The 17,808-nt window shown below is 41.9% G+C and overlaps 1 protein-coding gene across 2 annotated transcripts in view; it reads left to right on the top strand.

Moving 5' to 3' along the window:
* Window positions 1-17,808, top strand: part of IL18R1 (interleukin 18 receptor 1) — a 38,747-nt gene that overhangs the window by 11,196 nt on the left and 9,743 nt on the right. For both annotated transcript variants that reach the window (XM_079940297.1, XM_079940298.1), the window contains 4 exons: window positions 1,617-1,782; window positions 4,258-4,408; window positions 11,022-11,084; window positions 15,067-15,187. In XM_079940297.1, the coding sequence (XP_079796423.1) occupies window positions 1,617-1,782; window positions 4,258-4,408; window positions 11,022-11,084; window positions 15,067-15,187 (501 nt within the window). The remainder of the gene's footprint in view (window positions 1-1,616; window positions 1,783-4,257; window positions 4,409-11,021; window positions 11,085-15,066; window positions 15,188-17,808) is intronic.

Below are 17,808 nucleotides of genomic sequence, written 5' to 3'. Positions count from 1 at the left end.
TTTTGAAAATAAATGGGACCCTACACAGGAGAAGGTGGTTTTGAACACCTGAGAGCGTTGAAGATAGAAACTTTTTCAAATATAGTGCAACTGGTGAACAGTATTCTGTTTTTGCACAGAGGTGTGAGTGTGTGTGTGTATGCATTGTGTATGTGTGCCTGTGTGTGTGTACATCATTTGGGTGAGTGAGTCTTTGTAGTTTTGTGTGGGAGTCATCAGTGACCAGACCCTACTCCTGGAATCCTCCTTTAATTTTTCAGGAGTCCTCTACTAATAATCAAATGTCTCTGGAGACTGATACTTTAATCCTACAGTGAAAATCGCATTGTCTGATCAAAGTTTTGTGAGCGTAAAGTATTGTACCAAGCACTCCTGGCCTTGAGGGCCAAACTGATGTGCGTTTGCATCTTGGCCCGACTGTGTACCAGGTGTGTTACCTTGGGCGAGTTATTTAACCTTGCCTGAAGGTTAGGTGTCTCATCTAACGTAAGGAAAAGAGTCATCTCAGTGCACACACGTGGTACCATACCTGGAACTCTGCGAGTGCCAGTCTTCTGTCCATCTGATTGTAGACTCAAAAGGAGAGCTGGAAGAGCCTCTGGGGGGCGAGCACAGATGTGTCAGGCACACGGGACAACGTAACCTCGTGTCGTGTTTAGTAGATGGATCTCTATGTAACGTGCAGTTCAAGCAAACATGAGATTGCAAACATTTTCTTTTTTAAAAGATCATTTCCACTACTATACTTAAAATGGATAACCGACAATGACCGACTGTATAGCACAGGGCACTCTGCTCAATATTATGTAACAACCTAACCCCCCAAAAATTCAAAAAGAATTTGAAAAAAATAGATACATGTATATATATAACTGAATCACTTTGCTGTACACCTGAAACTAACACAACATTGTTAAGCAACTATACTCCAGCATAAAATAAAAAGTTAACAAAAAGATCGTTTCCAAAAATGCTGTTAAAATTTTTTCCTCCTCTATATTCCTAACTTCTAACCAGAAGGAACAACAATGGCATCTATTCAAACTAATTTTTGCTTAGTAAGGTACTTAAAGTGCTAATATGACTACATGGAGAGCAGCCACTCCAGACATGGTTTACTCAACAGTAAGAGAAGAGGATAGGAACAAAGTGTCCTGAGAAATATAAAATGCAGTGTATATATACAGACCTTCAGAAAGCATTATAGTCCTCATGAACCACCTCCACTCTCCCATCCTGGGTTAAGAATCTTTGAACCTGTCCATCTCTAAAGACCATTGACGTTTTAAACATTTCTGTCCTGACATCCATAATACATATGGTCTGATGTAGGTTTGTGTGTGTGAGTGTGTGTGTGTGTGTGTGTGTGTGTGTGTGTGTGTGTTTAGGACATCTCGGGTTTTTCTCATTTACTGCCCCCTACCCCCGCTCCCATGGCAGTTATTAAATTTCTTGCTGCACTGAACCAAAAAGAGACAGAGCAGGACTGGGGCATCAATGAATGAATCTCTTTATACAAAAAGAAGGGAAATTTTTCACTGGATTGGTTACTAAAAGGTGGTATTTGCAAAGTCTCTGTACTAATGATAAAATATGTCTAACCCTTTATTTCCTAGAAATGATACTCATGACTGGAAATTAAATGTCATCAGAAGACCTAAACACAGCTGTTTTACTGAGAAACAAGTAATGAGTAAATCTGTGGAAGTTAAAAAATCTTTGCAGATAGCCTGTGAACATAGTTACTATCAAAAACTGGTCAACAGAACGTTATTGTATAAGGTAACGCTTTTAAAATATTTTAACTTAAAACTTGACAGAAAAGACAAAATTCCAAAGTGAGGGTCTGATGGCTGTGAAGCATTTTGGTCTTGTAACATACAAACTGTGAGTCCACACAGCTCAGGTGGCCTGTCTGAGCTCCTACATGTAACGCAGGTGTCAAGGTTCCTGCCCCGTGTTGGGCATTCAATAAATGATAACAGCTTCCTCTCCCTTCCTTAATTTTCCTTTTCTTTCAAAAAATTTAATTTTTAGGAATGCTAGTTCATTTTATTCTGCTGCATATACTTAAAAATTTAAATTCTGTTGTATATGTTTGTTCTGAATATATGCATTTACAAAATTGGAAGATGGAAGAAATGAATGATGAAGATAGCAGAGATCATTCATAATCCCACCAGCCAGAGAATGGGGTTTTTCTCCATGTAAACATCTACTTTTAAAAAGTGGTATTTTCCTTTGTCCACTAAAAATTATATTGTGATGATTTCTCCACATCTTTAAACATTTTCCCAAACATGGATTCCATGTGTATACACTTGTATCTAAGCCGCTGTTATTGGACATTTGTTAATTTCCTACTTTTCACTATTATTTATAAGGCTAAAATAAATATCATTCCCATAACTCAGGAGGTGTATTATGATTTTATTCTTTAACTAAATCCCTAAAAGTAGAATAACTGGATGAAAGGCTATGAGCATGTTTATGGCTTTTGATTTAAATTATCAAGCTGCTCTCCAGGCAGCTACACCAGTTTAAAACCCTCTTTTTCTCATATCACTACCACATGGGAATGAATACTTTTTAAGAACATTTAAAAATCTGACGTGCAAACCTTCTGTAACTCAGTATCCTTCCCCCAGTTCTTTCCTTAATAACAAGTTAAACATTTTTATGTATTTACTACATCTTAATATTACTTCTCTTGTGAACTATTCTCTTCGGTTGATGTACCTTTTACTTGTTGAGTTGTAAGAGCTCCTTTAGACAATCCTATGGAAATTGTATATACACAAGTATATATGCAGTCACATAATATGCATACACATACATGCACACACACAGCACAAATGATATTATTTCTATAGAGGAACAAATCTGAAAGGTGTAACTCTGTCATGGAAACTTTGAAGAGCTGTGAGAGAGGGTGGTCTGAAGAGATGACCTTGAGAAAGTTCAAGCTACTGATGATGATTCCTTAGAAATGTTTGTTTGTAGCTTTTGCCTGAACACTGTTTACTTGTGATTTTTCAAGGGAAGCTCTTATCCAAAATGTTTTCCAAATATCTGTATCAGCCCTGAGTTGACTTGACTCTATTTCCTGTCACGTGTACAAATGTTTTTACAGTATATATAAATGTGTGGGGATCAGTGTACTGGGTTTTAAGAAATCCCTCTATGCAGGTATTTGAATTTAGAAAATAGACGTATTGAGAATGTTTTTAGCTAGAAAATTGAGGGGAGGGGAACAAGGAAGCTAAATCAGTAAACGATTGGAAAAAAAATAGAGATATTTTTATATGCCTTGGAATTGATATTTTAATATGCCTTAGAAAAATAAGTTGGGGTTTATAAAAATTTGGTGTATGCAGAAACAGTTCACTGATGTGAGATACACATGTGGGTGCTTCACAAGCCCATTCTAAGCATCCTCTGGGTCTATCTCCACTTGCTACCAGCTTTGGCAGCTTTGAGAGGAGTCTGTGGGCAGTAGCTGCTCCTTGGTTGGTATTTACAAGAACAGTGTCACCTAGTGAAGGTTAGCAATTTAGTTTCCCTTTTCCCCATCTCATTCTTAGATTGCTTCAGAACCTATTTATTGGTACCTGATGGCTGGATTGAAAAAGGTGGCCTTTTTGTTATTATTCATTCCTACAGCATACAGAAATTTGTGATACAGAGACATGTTTGTGTGTGCCTATACATTGGAATATTTTTCATGCATTTCTCATCAGTCCACTGTCTTCTGGTGGAGGACATCAGTGGGTATGGGTAGTCTGCTAGGTACCTGGTTCTCTGAGTAATTCTGTTCCCACCTCCACTACCCATCCCCAGGATGGGTAGTCCTGAATACATGGAATTCAGCTAAAAGCATTAAGAAATAGAATTGCTTGGAAAGTTTTGATCCAAGCGGGGATTTTTTTTTGTTGTAGTGGGTTTTTTTCCTTTCTCCTCTTCTTCCCTCTCTTTGTGTGTAAAGAGAGAGATTAAAGGAAAATGAGGAAAGCAACTACAGCGCCTCCTATACTCTATTTCCCAGTATGAATTAATAATAATGATAATACCAGGAATGGGACTCTTTCATTGTTCCAGCAGAGGCAGTGCCAGATCACTGAGACGTTTGCTCAGAAACTGCTAGTTTTTATTCTGTTTCCCTCTTTCTCTAAAGATCTTTAACTTTAACATGTTGAATTCTTGTCCTATGATACCACTCTCACTTAAAATATTTTAACTTGCTTTTTTTAATAACAGAACTGTGAAAAGATACAGAACCATCAAAACCCATTTTTAAAGAAGAATGCAGAGTTTAAAGATCAGGGATATTACACCTGCATGTTTTTCCTTCTTCGTAATGGCAAACTATTTAACGTCACCAAAACCTTCAATATAACAATAGTTGGAGGTAAGAGAAATCTTAGAATCGGGAAAAAACAAATGTATCGTAGTAAAATGGAATATTTTCTTTTTTTCGAAAGCCGTACGGAAAGCCTGAGGCAAACTTAGTTGGAGTCGTGACCACATCACTAGTTCAAATTTAAGGGTGAAAATCATTTTGGCATCACCTGCCATGCTGAAAAATTTTGGGGGGGGATAATAATGAAGGTTTATATAGGTGAACCTCTGATGCGTCAGTTCTCTTATTTGGTATTTGACTAAATTGTGGAATCTTTTGTTATTAAGCATCTGCTTGCACTCAGTAAATACTTATCGATGGGTGTCTATACTCAGTAAACTGTACTGAGTATTGGGAGTTAAGGGAAGCATGGAAATACAAAATGGAGTGAATAATGTACGATTCTCAGGAATTTGATTATAGTCAGGAAAGGTTGAAGCCAAACCCGGCCTCTGTACCCCGACACCAAATTAAATCTCTGAGACAGAGTTGTGGGTGAAGTAGAAAGAAACAGCTTCATTGCTTTGCCAGGCAAAGGGGACCACAGCGGGTTCATGCCCTCTAGACTGTGTCGGGCCCTCGAGCGGGTCCTGGGGAGTCTTATAGCGTTCAAGGAGCAGGGCGTGGTCAGCTCGTGGACACTCCTCTGATTGGCTGGTGGTGAGGTCATCGGGAGTCGGCATCATCAACCTTCTGGTTCCAACCGGTCTGGGATCTAGGTGCTTACTGTAGTCGACCTAAAAAATATGCACAACCTAAAAGCTGAGAGTTATGTTTTATTCGGTGGGAATTTTTAGGATTTCAAACCTGGGAGGCAGCATCTCAAGTAACCCTGCGAGAACTGCTCCGAGGAAGCGAGGGGGGGACCCAGGTTATATAGAAGTTTTGCAACAAAGGGCAGGTAGTCTGAACGTCAAAAGATTATTGTTAATTAAAGAAAGCCAGATATCCCAAGTTAAGGAATTTATCGCTTTTCTATGTATGGGAAGATGCAAGAGTCTGGGCTGTCTGGCATCATTCCTCTGATGTGCACCTCAGCTATCTGGGACCAGTATCCTGTGTTTTCTCACCCTGAGTTTCTTCAGGGCACCCTAAGGAGTGGCTGCAGTCTGATGGCTGCTGGATGGTAGGTATTCTTTCCTTCCTGGGTTTCCTCAGGGCTCACCAGCTCCCTTGGAGGGCTGCAATCGCTGATGACTGTGACATCCTTTGTTTACTGATATGGCAGGAAATATTCCATTTATCACCATTAACTTCTCCCGCCTGGAGGGGGTTTCGGTATCTGCAAAACAGCTGAAATATATCGTTGTGTATATCCCTTGAAGGGAACCGGGACCCTGCCCCAAGGCTGCACTGTTGTGTCCTGACTGCTCCTCCCTTGTCTCTGCATCCCCTCCCTTCCCTGATTAGCATCTGTTTGAACCTGTCAGTGGAACTTGGGGAAGGTCCTGGAGGCTGAATGAAGCCTATTTCCTGTAATCCAGAAATGGGGGACATAGAAAGGCTTTTGTGCCCAGGAGCCCCGCAGGGTCCTGCCCCATAGAAGCACCGTAGAATATGAAATTGGAGTCATCTGTGAGGTGTTCAGGGTGCAGAGAGAGTCCAGAGGAAGAATAGATGTCAGAGGCTCTGTTTGAGCTGGTTCTCAGAGGCTGCGTGTGATGGACGGGCAGAAGGACGTGCTGGGGTCGGGCTGGAATAAGAACGTATAAGGAGCACAGACGTGGCTGTGGAAAAGGGCTGTATATTTTGGGATGATGGCTACTCGTTTGGTTTATCATGAACCCAGACCATATATAATGGAAAAACTGAAGCCTGGAATTTTAGGGTGACAGAGACCCTGGAAGTAATTTAATTAAACCCTATCCAGTGAAGATATCCTTCATATGACTCAACCAATAATAGATCATTCAGGAACTACCGTAGAAATTACCAAATCACACAGCAGACGGGTCCAGATTTTTTTTAATTAATTAATTAATTCACTTTTGGCCGCGTTGGGTCATCGTTGCTGTGCACGGGCTTTCTCTAGTTGCGGCGAGCAGGGGCTACTCTTCATCACGGTGCACGGGCTTCTCATTGTGGTGGCTTCTCTTGTTGCAGAGCACGGGCTCTAGGCACGCGGGCTTCAGTAGTTGCAGCACGCAGGCTCAGTAGTTGTGGCTCGCGGGCTCTAGAGCACAGGCTCAGTAGGTGTGGTGCACGGGCTTAATTGCTCCGCAGCATGCGGGATCTTCCCGGACCGGGGCTTGAACCCGTGTCCCCTGCATTGGCAGGCGGATTCTTAACCACTGCGCCACCAGGGAAGCCCTGGGTCCAGATTTTAAGGATTGATTGTAGAGAAGTCTTTTTTTCTTATTGAGTCCAATTACTCCTTCTTGTAGCTTCCACTCACTGTTTGTGTTTGCCTTGAGTAACCCCACAGATTGTCTGGTCCCTTCTGAAAATGACAGCTCCTTCGAGTGTCTGAAGACAGGTGGCTGACCCACCCTTCACGTTCTTTCCCATCATCCAGGAAGCTGTAAACTCCTGGGATGACTCATTCAACAACGTTGTGGGTTCACGGTTACCGGAGCTCGTCGACTTTAGCAGCGTTTTCCCTCTTCTCTCCAGCCATCCACTTACATAGCTGTACTCCACACACTGTGAATGGACAAAGCACCACAAACTTCCTGTCTTCAAGCTGCACAGATGTGTTAGCTCACAGTGCTGGAGGTCAGAAATCTGAACCGGGTTCACTGGGCTGAAATCAAGGTTTTGGTAGGATTGCATTCCTGCTGGAGGTTCTGGAGGAGAATCGATTCCTTGCCTTCTGCAGCTTCTAGAGGCGCCTTGCATCCTTGGTGCACGCCACGTCCTCCGTCCTCAGAGCCCACAGCGCAGCATCTTCAGATCTCTTTCACTTCTTCCTTCATCTCGTCATCTCCTTTTCTGACTCTGACCATCTGCGTCCTGCTTATGAAGATGCTTGTGATCACACTAGGCCCACCTGGCTAATCCAGAACACCCTCTGTATCCGGAAATCCTAAATTAAATCATATTGCAAAGTCCCTTTTGCCGTGTAAGGTATAATATTCAGCATCTGGGGGTTAGGATGTGAACACCTTTGGTGGGGGGACATTATCCTGCTTGTCACGCCCCATAACCTGCGTATCCCGTAACTAAATTCTTAAACTCAATAAGTTCTGTTTATCTACCTTAAATTCTTCAGTTTGACTTTCTTTAATATCGTATAAATCCTACATCTCTGGTCCCTTGACACTTCCACTGCCAACTCCCTCCCTTCATCCATCTCTGCTTTCTGCCCATCAGCTCCTCTTTCCTTCCTTCTTGGAAGGAGCAGTAAGAGCATCCATTATTGGGCTTCCCTGTTGGTGCAGTGGTTGAGAGTCCGCCTGCCGATGCAGGGGACACGGGTTCGTGCCCCGGTCCAGGAGGGTCCCACATGCCGCGGAGCGGCTGGGCCCGTGAGCCATGGCCGCTGAGCCTGCGCGTCCGGAGCCTGTGCTCTGCAATGGGAGAGGCCACAACAGTGAGAGGCCCGCGTACCGCAAAAAAAAAAAAAAAAGAAGAAGAAGAATATCCATTATCCAAAGAGCATGTGCACAAGACCAGGAATTGTGCTAGATCATTGAACCCTGTGAGCTTGTGACCGTGGCTGAGTTAAATGACTGAGTTTTTCTCTGCCTCTCATTCCTCACTAGTGACATGGGACAGTAATGAGTTGAGTCATCCCTCAGAGGGTTGCCTTGAGGACCGAGTGAGTGAGGTTGTAGAGCCTTGATAGTGGTGCCAGGGACATGGAAAGCTCTGTTATTACCATCTTAGTATTACCGTCTCCCGTCTCCTCACTCCCATATCCCCACACTGCCCCACGTGCTATCCTTCTGTCTTAACCACCCATCTTGTTTTCCTCGTCTTCTTGGAGAACGCCACCTGTGTCTTTCAGGACTCAGCTAAGTGTCCGTCCTCCTCCGTGCTCCCACAGCCTCTTGTTCTTATTTCTGGTTGCTCTCAGAATCAGATGACATGTCTGTTTCTATCACTAGAATGAGAGCTCCTGGAAAGAAGGGATTAACCTGTGTTCTATTCCTCATGTTGGTCTCTCCTGTACTTACGACTGGACCTTTGTACATGTGCTCATTACATGTCTGTTGAGTGAATTACAGGCATACCTCATTTTATTGCGTTTTGCAGATACTGCATTTTTTGCAAATTGAAGGTTTGTGGAAACCCAGCATTGAGCCAGTGTATCAGCGCCATTTTTCCAACAGCATTATTTTTAAATTAAAATACGTACATTGTTTTTTAGACATAATGCTATTGCACACTTAATAGACTGTAGTACAGTGTAAACATAACTTTTATATGTGCTGGGAAACCAAAAGAGTTGTGTGACTCGCTTTATTGTCACATTCATTTTATTGTGGTGGTCTGGACAGAACCCGCAATACCTCCAAGGTCGCTCTGTACTGAGATAGGAACAGTTTCTTCAGTCGTGCCTCATTCCACAGGAAGTCAGGACTCTTCACCATCCTGGCCCTTTTCCTTTGGATTTGGTGAAGTTTTGCCACCATTCTTTTAAAATGCGGAGCTTAGAGTTGACGCTGATGATCAGGAGGTATCGTGGCCTCTGCTGAGGGCAGCGGGACTGAGCGCCTACCTTGTCTGTGCTCACCTGTGGTCACGGACGTAGATCTCTGCACTGTCACGTGGGGAGCATCACTGCTGTGGATCACAGGCCTCTCAACCCACCTGGCCTCTGCCTTTTGTCTTCCTCTCACTCTCTGGCTGACCTGCTGATGTCTCTCCTCCTGCAGCTGACCGTCTCTGTGCCATTTTGATCCAGGGATAGTAACTTCAGAGGTAGACGAGCCATGCCAGGGGCACACACTGAAGTGTTCTCTTCCTTCTGTTACCTTCAGTAGGATCGTACCCTTCACTTTACACCAGTTTTACAAACCCAGTACTGCTCTGGGTTCTCCATGATCTGCTTTGAGTTCTAGTAGATGGCATCCTTTGTCAAAGATGTCCTTTCATAAAGATGTCCTTTACACCTCCTCTTCCCAGGACTCCCACCAAATTCCTGAGAAAAGGAGATCGATGAAGAGAAAAATAATCAGTAGCAATTTTCTCCAATACTCAGAACCACCTCCTGCCCCTGTGTGCTTGAAGCAACCTCTGTTCCTCTGTGCTCAGACCTGAGGGTCAGCTCCTCGTCTGGCAGCGGTTCCTCCAGCTCTTCCTGCCGACGTGAATTCTAGTCTTGCCTGGAGTCTGAATCCCAGAAGAGATTCTTACCCTGGGATTTTTGTTTTTTGTTTTTAATTATCTATGATCTACCTCTCAGCTCATTACAAAGATAGTTGAAGATCACCGTATGTTAACTATTTTATTTAAAATTTTTATTTATCTATTTATTTTTGGCTGCACTGCACAGCTTGCGGGATCTTACTTCCCCGACCAGGGATTGAACCCGTGCCCCCTGCAGTGGAAGCACGGAGTCTTATTATCCACTGGACCTCCAGGGAAGTCCTTTACCCTGAGGTTTTGCTACACTAGTTTCTTTCTGTATCCTTGCCCACATTACTCCTCCTTTCCCTTCTTTGCTCTTCACTCTGTAGCGCGTGCTTCCTGGGAGAGCCTAGGAGGGCGTGGGTGCTGCAGGAGAGCACCTGAGTCCCCTTTAGTCCTCGTGAGCAAGCACATCTGCTGGGCGCCTGGGAGCCCCCATGAGGGAGGCACTGGACATTACTTGTAAATGCCCCAGAAGCACCGGAAGCACTTAGAAGGGGGAGTCCAGGTCATGAAGAAAGTTGCCGATGCTGATGATGGGAGCAGCAGGGACTGGACTACATACCTTGTGAATGCGGGACCACAGGGCTGTCCGTGTTCTGCAGTTATTAGCATCCTAGGTTGTGGGGTGGTCCTCAGTGGGAGGTTGCTGGGGGATTGCTTCCTTCCTCAGTGTTACTCAGTGGGGCTGAGGTAGAGCATATCTGTGTACCTCCAGTCTGGGTCAGAGGTCACTAAGGAACAGAAGTAGAACTGAGTTTACAGGGGTGGACACCCCAGCAGGACTGGGGCTAAGGTGAGGCAAGTGAGGCATCCAGGGGCACTCCTCTCACTGTCCTGCCAGGGGAGGGTCTCAGGAGGCTTCTGAGAGTAAGTGCCTTGCCTACCCTACCTGAGTCTTGACCTTGCACCCAATAAATCTATCTTGAGGAGTTGAGAGCAGATGGAAGGAAGAAAGGCAGAGCAGAAAGACATATCCCAGTGACTTTGCGTCTTCTAAGTCCTAAAAGTTTCATTGTCTCCCTGGATGAGCATCTTCTTCTGGCTTTTATCTGAAGCGGCAGAAGGCAGAGGCTGGAATTGAGGGGAGACCTAATTCAGTGTGCTTTCTCCAGTGAGGTGAGCTTTGAGTTGATGGAAAGTGAAACAATGATCAGTATTCCCTGCAACCCTTATTTAATGAAAATACATTAAATAATAAATGTAAAGTGATGACTTTAGTTAGAATCTTGGTTACCTGGAATAATAAGTGTATTACAACAAATGTCTGTCTTAGCAAAACTCCTTGTAACACTAATGCATTTTTCTTTTCTTTTTTCACTTTCAGACAACAGTAATATAATTCCAGCTCTTCTTGGACCAAAGCTTACGCATGTTAAAGTGGAATTAGGTATATTTTGACATACGTATATTTTGGATTTGTGAATGGGGGTCATAATAGTCTTCCAAGGCTAAATCTGCTTCCTTATTGATCAACATGGTATTCATAACACATACCATGTTTACTGAAGAATATTGAAAAAGCAGGAAAACCTTGTCGTTGTTTGAATGTTGCCCTTTTTAGTAATAATTACAGTTAACAGTCTGTTCAAAAGATTATAGAAGTGCCTGTGGTTTGCAGACCTGTGGTTTTAGTCACTTTGTATGTGGCTTTCCTCTAATAGTATCTATGATCATTTTTAAATATGAAAACTCAATGAGAATACTCTGGAGAAATGATTCAAACTTATTGTGTGGTTTGAATATTTGATTAATGGGTTCACTTTGAATCAATGGACTCGACTCTGCATTTAGGGTTTGTTTAGACGGGTCTTGATGAATCGATATGTCCAATTGAGTAATTTCTTTCAGAGGAGAAAGGACAGAAGGAAAAGAATAAATTCACGTATGCTAAACTGAGTATTGGATTAGGTAACTGAAATATGTTATTGTCTTAAATCCTGAAAGCAACTCTGAGGGGTATTGTTCCCATTTAAGCTTTGGATTAAATGACCAAAGCTCAGAAAGGTTAAGTAATTTGTCTGAAGTTAAACCCCAGGAAAGGGGCAGAGCTGGGATTCAAGTTTCTTACATTGTTTGTTTGTTGTTGATTGTCATTTGATCCTGTTGATTGTTTCCAAAGCACACACCCTTTGACTACAGATGGCCACAGTCATGTATATGACCACATATGCCCAGTGGAGCTCAGATACTTTGCCATTTGTGTTTGTGGCTTGCCTGCTTTCTAGTTTTATGGATTTCTGAACTTTATTATTTTTTCTTCTCATTTTAGGCTTAATTTGCACCTCATTTTTCCTTTGTACACCTGGAGAGTTAGAGAATTAATTTAAATTCTCCTCTCCTGTAGTGTGTGTATTTTAAGTTCTAAATGTCCCTCTAATCGCTGTTTAGCTGTTTCCAACAATGTTGATATGCCATATTTTCATAACTATCCAGTTCAAAGTTTTAACTATTTAAAAAATTTTTCCTTGTGATATTTCTTTCATCTATGGATTACTTAATGTTTCTTAATTTCCAAATATGTGGAGGATTTTCCAGTTATTTTTCTGTTATTGATGTCCAGTTGAGTTCCATTATGGTCCAAGAGTATACATTGTATCATTTAAATCTTAAAATTTGCAGTAACTTACTTGGACCAGAATGTTCTAAGTGCATTTGAAACAAATGTGTATTCTGCAGATTTTAGTTTAGTCCTTCTATAAATATCAATTAGGTGAAGTTGGTTAATGGTACTCTTCAAATCATCAATATCCTTACTAATTGCCAAGAGAGATGTTAATATCTCCAGCTATGGTGGTCAAGTTGTCTACGTATCCTTTAGTTCTGTCTATTTTTGCTTTATGTATGTTGAGGTTACCTTATGGGCACATACAAATTGATGCCTCTTGAATTGACACTTTAACATTATGAAATTTCTCTCTTTATCTATCATACTATCTTTTCCCAGTCCCTACTCTCTCTCATGTTAGATAGACACACCAGTTTTCTTTTGTTTGGGACTGGCATGTTTTATCTTTTTTCACATCCTTTCACTTTTAACATTTCATTGTCTTTATACACAAAATATGTCTCACATAAACTGCATATATTTGGATCTTTGTTGAAATCCAGTCTGTATGGTGTTTAGTACATTTACGTTTAATGACTTACTAATACAGTCGGTTTGAGACCTCTCGTGTTGCTGTTTACCAGTTGTCCTATGTCTTATTTCTTCCTTTTATTCTCCTTTCCTTTCAGATTAATATTTTTTATTTAATCTGTTTTGTTTTCCTCTTAGTTATGCCATTTTGTATTCTTCATTAGTAGTTCTCCTAGAGATTACAATATATATCCTCTTACTACAATAAGGCAAATGCACATATTAGTACGTTGACAATTTCACAGACACATGAGAACCTCACAACAGTTAATTTCATTCATCCTCTTATCTCACTTTAAGCTACTATTTTATGTATTTCTCTCCTGCGTATGTTATAAAACTCACAATAATTTGGCATTATTATTGCTTGAAACACAAAAATTATTTTGTATTTACCCAAATGTCTGTCCTTTATTGCACTGTTCATTGCTTAATGTATGTCCTTGCTTTCATCTGGGATAATTTTTCTTTGAGAGTGAAAAATTTCCTTTGGTATTTCTTATAGCGTGGTTATGCTGGCAATAAATCCTTTTGGCTATTATTTACTTGAAAATCTCTCTACCTCCAATTTTGAAGATTTTTTTCAATAATTTCAATAATTCTAGGTTGGCAGTTTTTTCCTGCACTTTAAAGATGCCCTTCTGTTGTTCACTGGTTTCCATAGTTTCTGCTGAAAGACTGGCCTTTAGTCTTACTGTTGGTACTTTGATGTGTCGTCTTCTTCTGGCTGCTTTCAGAATTTTCTCTTTCTCTTTGATTTTGATGCATCCGGGTGTGGTGTTCTTTGCATTTATCCTGATTTGGGTCCCTCTGAGCTTCTTGAGTCTGCAAAGGATGTATTTAATTAATTTGGGAGAAATCCTCTGCCATTATGTCTGAATATTTCTTCTGCCCCTTTCTTCTCTCCTCTCCTGGGCCTCCAATTACATGTATTATGCTCTTGTTTTGTTATTTTTATTTTTTTCCCTTCTGTACTTTAGTTTTGATCTTGGCCTGTAATCAGCCTTAGCAATCCTGACTTCTTTTATGCTCAGACTCTGTTAAAACCATTGAGTTCTTAAATTCACGTTTTTTTCCGTTATCAATTGCTCATTTGATTCTTTTAAAATAGGTTACTCTTCTTTGTTGAAAACATCCATCTTTTCATCTACTTGTCCATCTTTTCCTCTGTTTTCTTTAACCTATTTATATTAGTTATTTCATACTCTTTATCTGCCAAGTCAGGCATTTGGATCATCTTTGGGTCAACTTCTATTACCTATTTTTTCTATTGATTACTGTCCCCTTTTCTTGACCTTTGTATGTCTCTCTTTGTTGTTGTTGTTTGTTGTTGTTGATCTTTCTGTATCTAAAACAACCAAGGTGAATGAAGTTTGTATTACTTTTCCCTAAGAGTGTTTGCCTTTTCTTTGTTAGGCAGATAATGTGAGGGTTTGATCATCTCAATCCAGTCAGGAATTGAGCTGAGCAGTAGCTAGGATGCAGGTTTGTTGGATTTAACCGGCTTTTCATCTCTTATGGCTGGGGGGAGACTCCAGTCACGTGTGTGTTGTCCTCCAGTGGGACTTACTCTGCTAAGTACCATGAGACTGCAGGAGAAATCATTAGGCCTTTCCAGCCTCCTATGCTGCGCAAGCCCTTAGCAATAATCCTGTGAGCCCATGTGGCTGTCAGCATCTCCACTGGACTCTCTTTTCTCCATGAGGTTCCCTCTATTTTGTACAAACCAAAGCAAATTCCTTCAAGGAGTAAAATGGTGGCTATCTCCGCTCACCCTGGAAGGACTTTATTCCTGACTGTAGTTTCAGTTCATCTGTTTCTCTTTGTTTTCCCTGCACTTCGATGTCTTTAATTTTTAGCGAATTTAATTTTTTGTTGTTGTTTTGTATCCATTTTGTTTTTCCAGAAGTTGCAGTGGGTATGTAGGCCTGACACTACCTATTAGACTATAGGTTGAAAAGAAAGTCCACTGGCCATCCTAAGTTTTAATAATTGATTTAGACATAAACATTTGAAGAGTAGCCAGTTCATAGTTTGGTGATGACTTGTAATTGCAACCTAATTTCTCTGATTTATAATTTTTTTTTAATTGGAAAACAAGGCATTTTTTTCCTTAGATGCAGCTCTATACTGTCGTTGTACATTAGGTTAATATACATTGGCTGTATTAATTTCAACCTTTGAGAAACCTGAGTTTCTAAAATCTGAACATCGGTTGTCAACTTCTACCTAGGAAAAGATGTACAGCTCAACTGCTCTGCCTTGCTGAATGAAAAGGACGTGATTTACTGGAACATCTGGAAAAAAAATGGAAAAGATCCTAATGTACACGAAGAGGAAGGGACAAGAATCAGGTATGAATATGTGATATATGTAATACATATCATGATATACAAAAATCATATAGTATCATATATATATGAGATAAAAACACCAGACTCCTGAATGGCTGACAGGATGCTTGAGATGAGTTTAACTCATAACTTACATATTTTATAATTCGCATACTCAAGGCTGACGCATTATGCAGAAATTTATTGCTGAGACCTAAATTAGAAAAAGAAGGTCAGGGCCTCCCGGGTGACGCAGTGGTTGAGAGTCCGCCTGCCGATGCAGGGGACGTGGGTTCGTGCCCCGGTCCGGGAAGATCCCACATGCCACGGAGCAGCTGGGCCCGTGAGCCATGGCCGCTGAGCCTGCGTGTCCGGAGCCTGTGCTCCGCAACGGGGGAGGCCACAACAGTGAGAGGCCCGCGTACTGCAAAAAAAAAGAAAAAGAAAAAGAAGGTCAATGAGGCTTTTTAGCATCGCCTTACAGAAGTAGCTTTTGGTCAGTCAGGATCTGATGGGGTGGGGACTTTACCTAAGCATCTTATAAAAGAGCGATTACCTAGGCCACTGTCATTTGAATTTTGAAAATTGTGTTAAATGCTTTGTTTTTACTAGTGTACCAGAGAAAAGACCAGGTCAGGAGCCTGGGACACATACAAGTTATTGCGGGCCCCTTGTGTGCAGTAGACGTGCCTAGCTGTGTTGCCCACGTGTCACCGTGGGGCCCGCTGGGTATCCATAGGTGACAAAGCACGTCATCAGTTCCTTTCCCTGAGGACCCTGGGGGCAGCCCTGGACACAGGTAGGCCATCCGTCTATGGCTACCTGTCCAGATCTATGCCCTGTACTTGGCTTGCACAGACAGCTTTCTTTGTTCTGATTGTTGAAAAGAATTCATTATAAGATACTTGAGAATTACCAGAAATCACAAAGAGAGAAACAGCCCTCTGAAGACAGCTTTGTGTGTGTGGCAGGGGGAGTGGGGTGGGTGGATTTCTTTGCTGGGCGTGAGATATGCTGACACAGACACTGCTCTTTAGAGATAGTTCAGAGCTTGTTTTTAGAACATTCCTTACAGGGATTATCTTTCTTAAAGGTGAGAAGTGAGGAATTTTCTCGAGTCCAGAAGGGTCCCCAAAGATTGTCAGATGCCAGTGATGACCCGAGAAAATACTAATTTAAATGACCAGTCTCCTGCCCTGTGACATCGTTGTTGGTCCATTGCCACTGATCGTAATTATGACGGCACTCTCCTGTCAGAGTCCATTCATGGAAACTAGAAACGCACGAAGAACAGCTAGAAAACGCAAACAGGGCAATGGTTAGATATAAATATCTAGGAGGCAGAGTTGGTGCAAAAATTTCCAAATGCCGTCTAGTTTAAATAGCCTATATTAAGGAGTGGTTATACTTATTAAAACAAAACATGCTAAGCCTGTGTCCATTACAATGTTTCTGAATGGCTTTGGGTCATTACTGTCGTTATTAAGGTAACTATACACTCAGGTTCTAGGGAGTAGTGGTCCGAAGGTGTCTGTCACCTTAGCTGCACTTGTGAGGTTTTTTTTATCCCCTCGCCCAGAGCCGGGTGCGTGATTAGTGCTCATGGAGTGTTGGCTCAGCTGGATTGCGTGGCTATCCTGCCACTTTATCTTGTCCTCAGTGTCTGTCCCCCACCGGGTTCCTGCATTTCCTCCTTCTCATGATCCATTGTTAATCTCTGGAGGCACAGAAGACCAATTCACCAAACTTACTAGAAGCGGAGCTTCAGCTAAACTAAGGGCTTAAGCGAGGCTAAACCTTTCTTTATACTGGGCGCATGAACTTATGTCATCTATTTTGGCTTCTCGGTGGGGTTTTTTTTAACTTTCTTTGTGGATTTTACATTGATGTTAGAGGGTTGATATTTCTGGGTGGGTGACTTCTGTACAGATTTATGACTTCTCTTCTAAAATGCATGTGAGACAGTTAGAGGCTACAGTGGATACCACATCCAGCTGCGGGGGCCTGCCGGGTGAGCGAGTACACCTGGGAGTGCTGGCTGACGGCGCACCTTCAGAGCCTGCCCCTAGCAGGAGGCAGGCGCCAAGAGCGTGTGCCCTGCATCAGGGACAGGGTGGCTTGAGTCCTTTTAGTAGAGAAAGAGAGCTGGCCGCTCCTGGTGGCCTCCGGTCATTTTCTGACACTCACGGAGCAGCTTAATTGGTGTTTCTCATGTGCTTGGGGGTGTCTGAGAATAGTGGTTTTAATTTATTTTAAATGCTGAACAAAAGAAGAGTGGTCGTTAGAACTGCTAGGACACACTTGATATGAATCTGCGTCTGTATTAACGATACGCGGCCTTGTCACAGCTGGTGGAGACTTCACAGTGGGAGGAATGCTGAGTCGTCAGGACAGGAGGAATGGGGGAAAACGCAGACACACCTGGGAGATACTGAGGGTTCAGTTCCAGACCACCACAGTAAAGCAAATATCACAATAAAGCAAGTCATGTGAATGTTTTGATTTCCCCATGCATATAAAAGTTATGTTTATACTACACTGCAGTCTGTTAAGTGTGCAATAGCGTTGCATCTTAAAAAATGATGTACATACCTTAATTAAAAATACTTTATTGCTAAAAAAAAATACTTTATTGCTAAAAT

The sequence above is a fragment of the Stenella coeruleoalba genome (assembly GCF_951394435.1).
Source record: "Stenella coeruleoalba genome assembly, chromosome: 13".
NCBI lineage: Eukaryota > Metazoa > Chordata > Mammalia > Artiodactyla > Delphinidae > Stenella > Stenella coeruleoalba.
The sequence above is the reverse complement of the archived record's forward strand: the minus strand, read 5'-3'. Positions and strand labels throughout refer to the sequence as shown.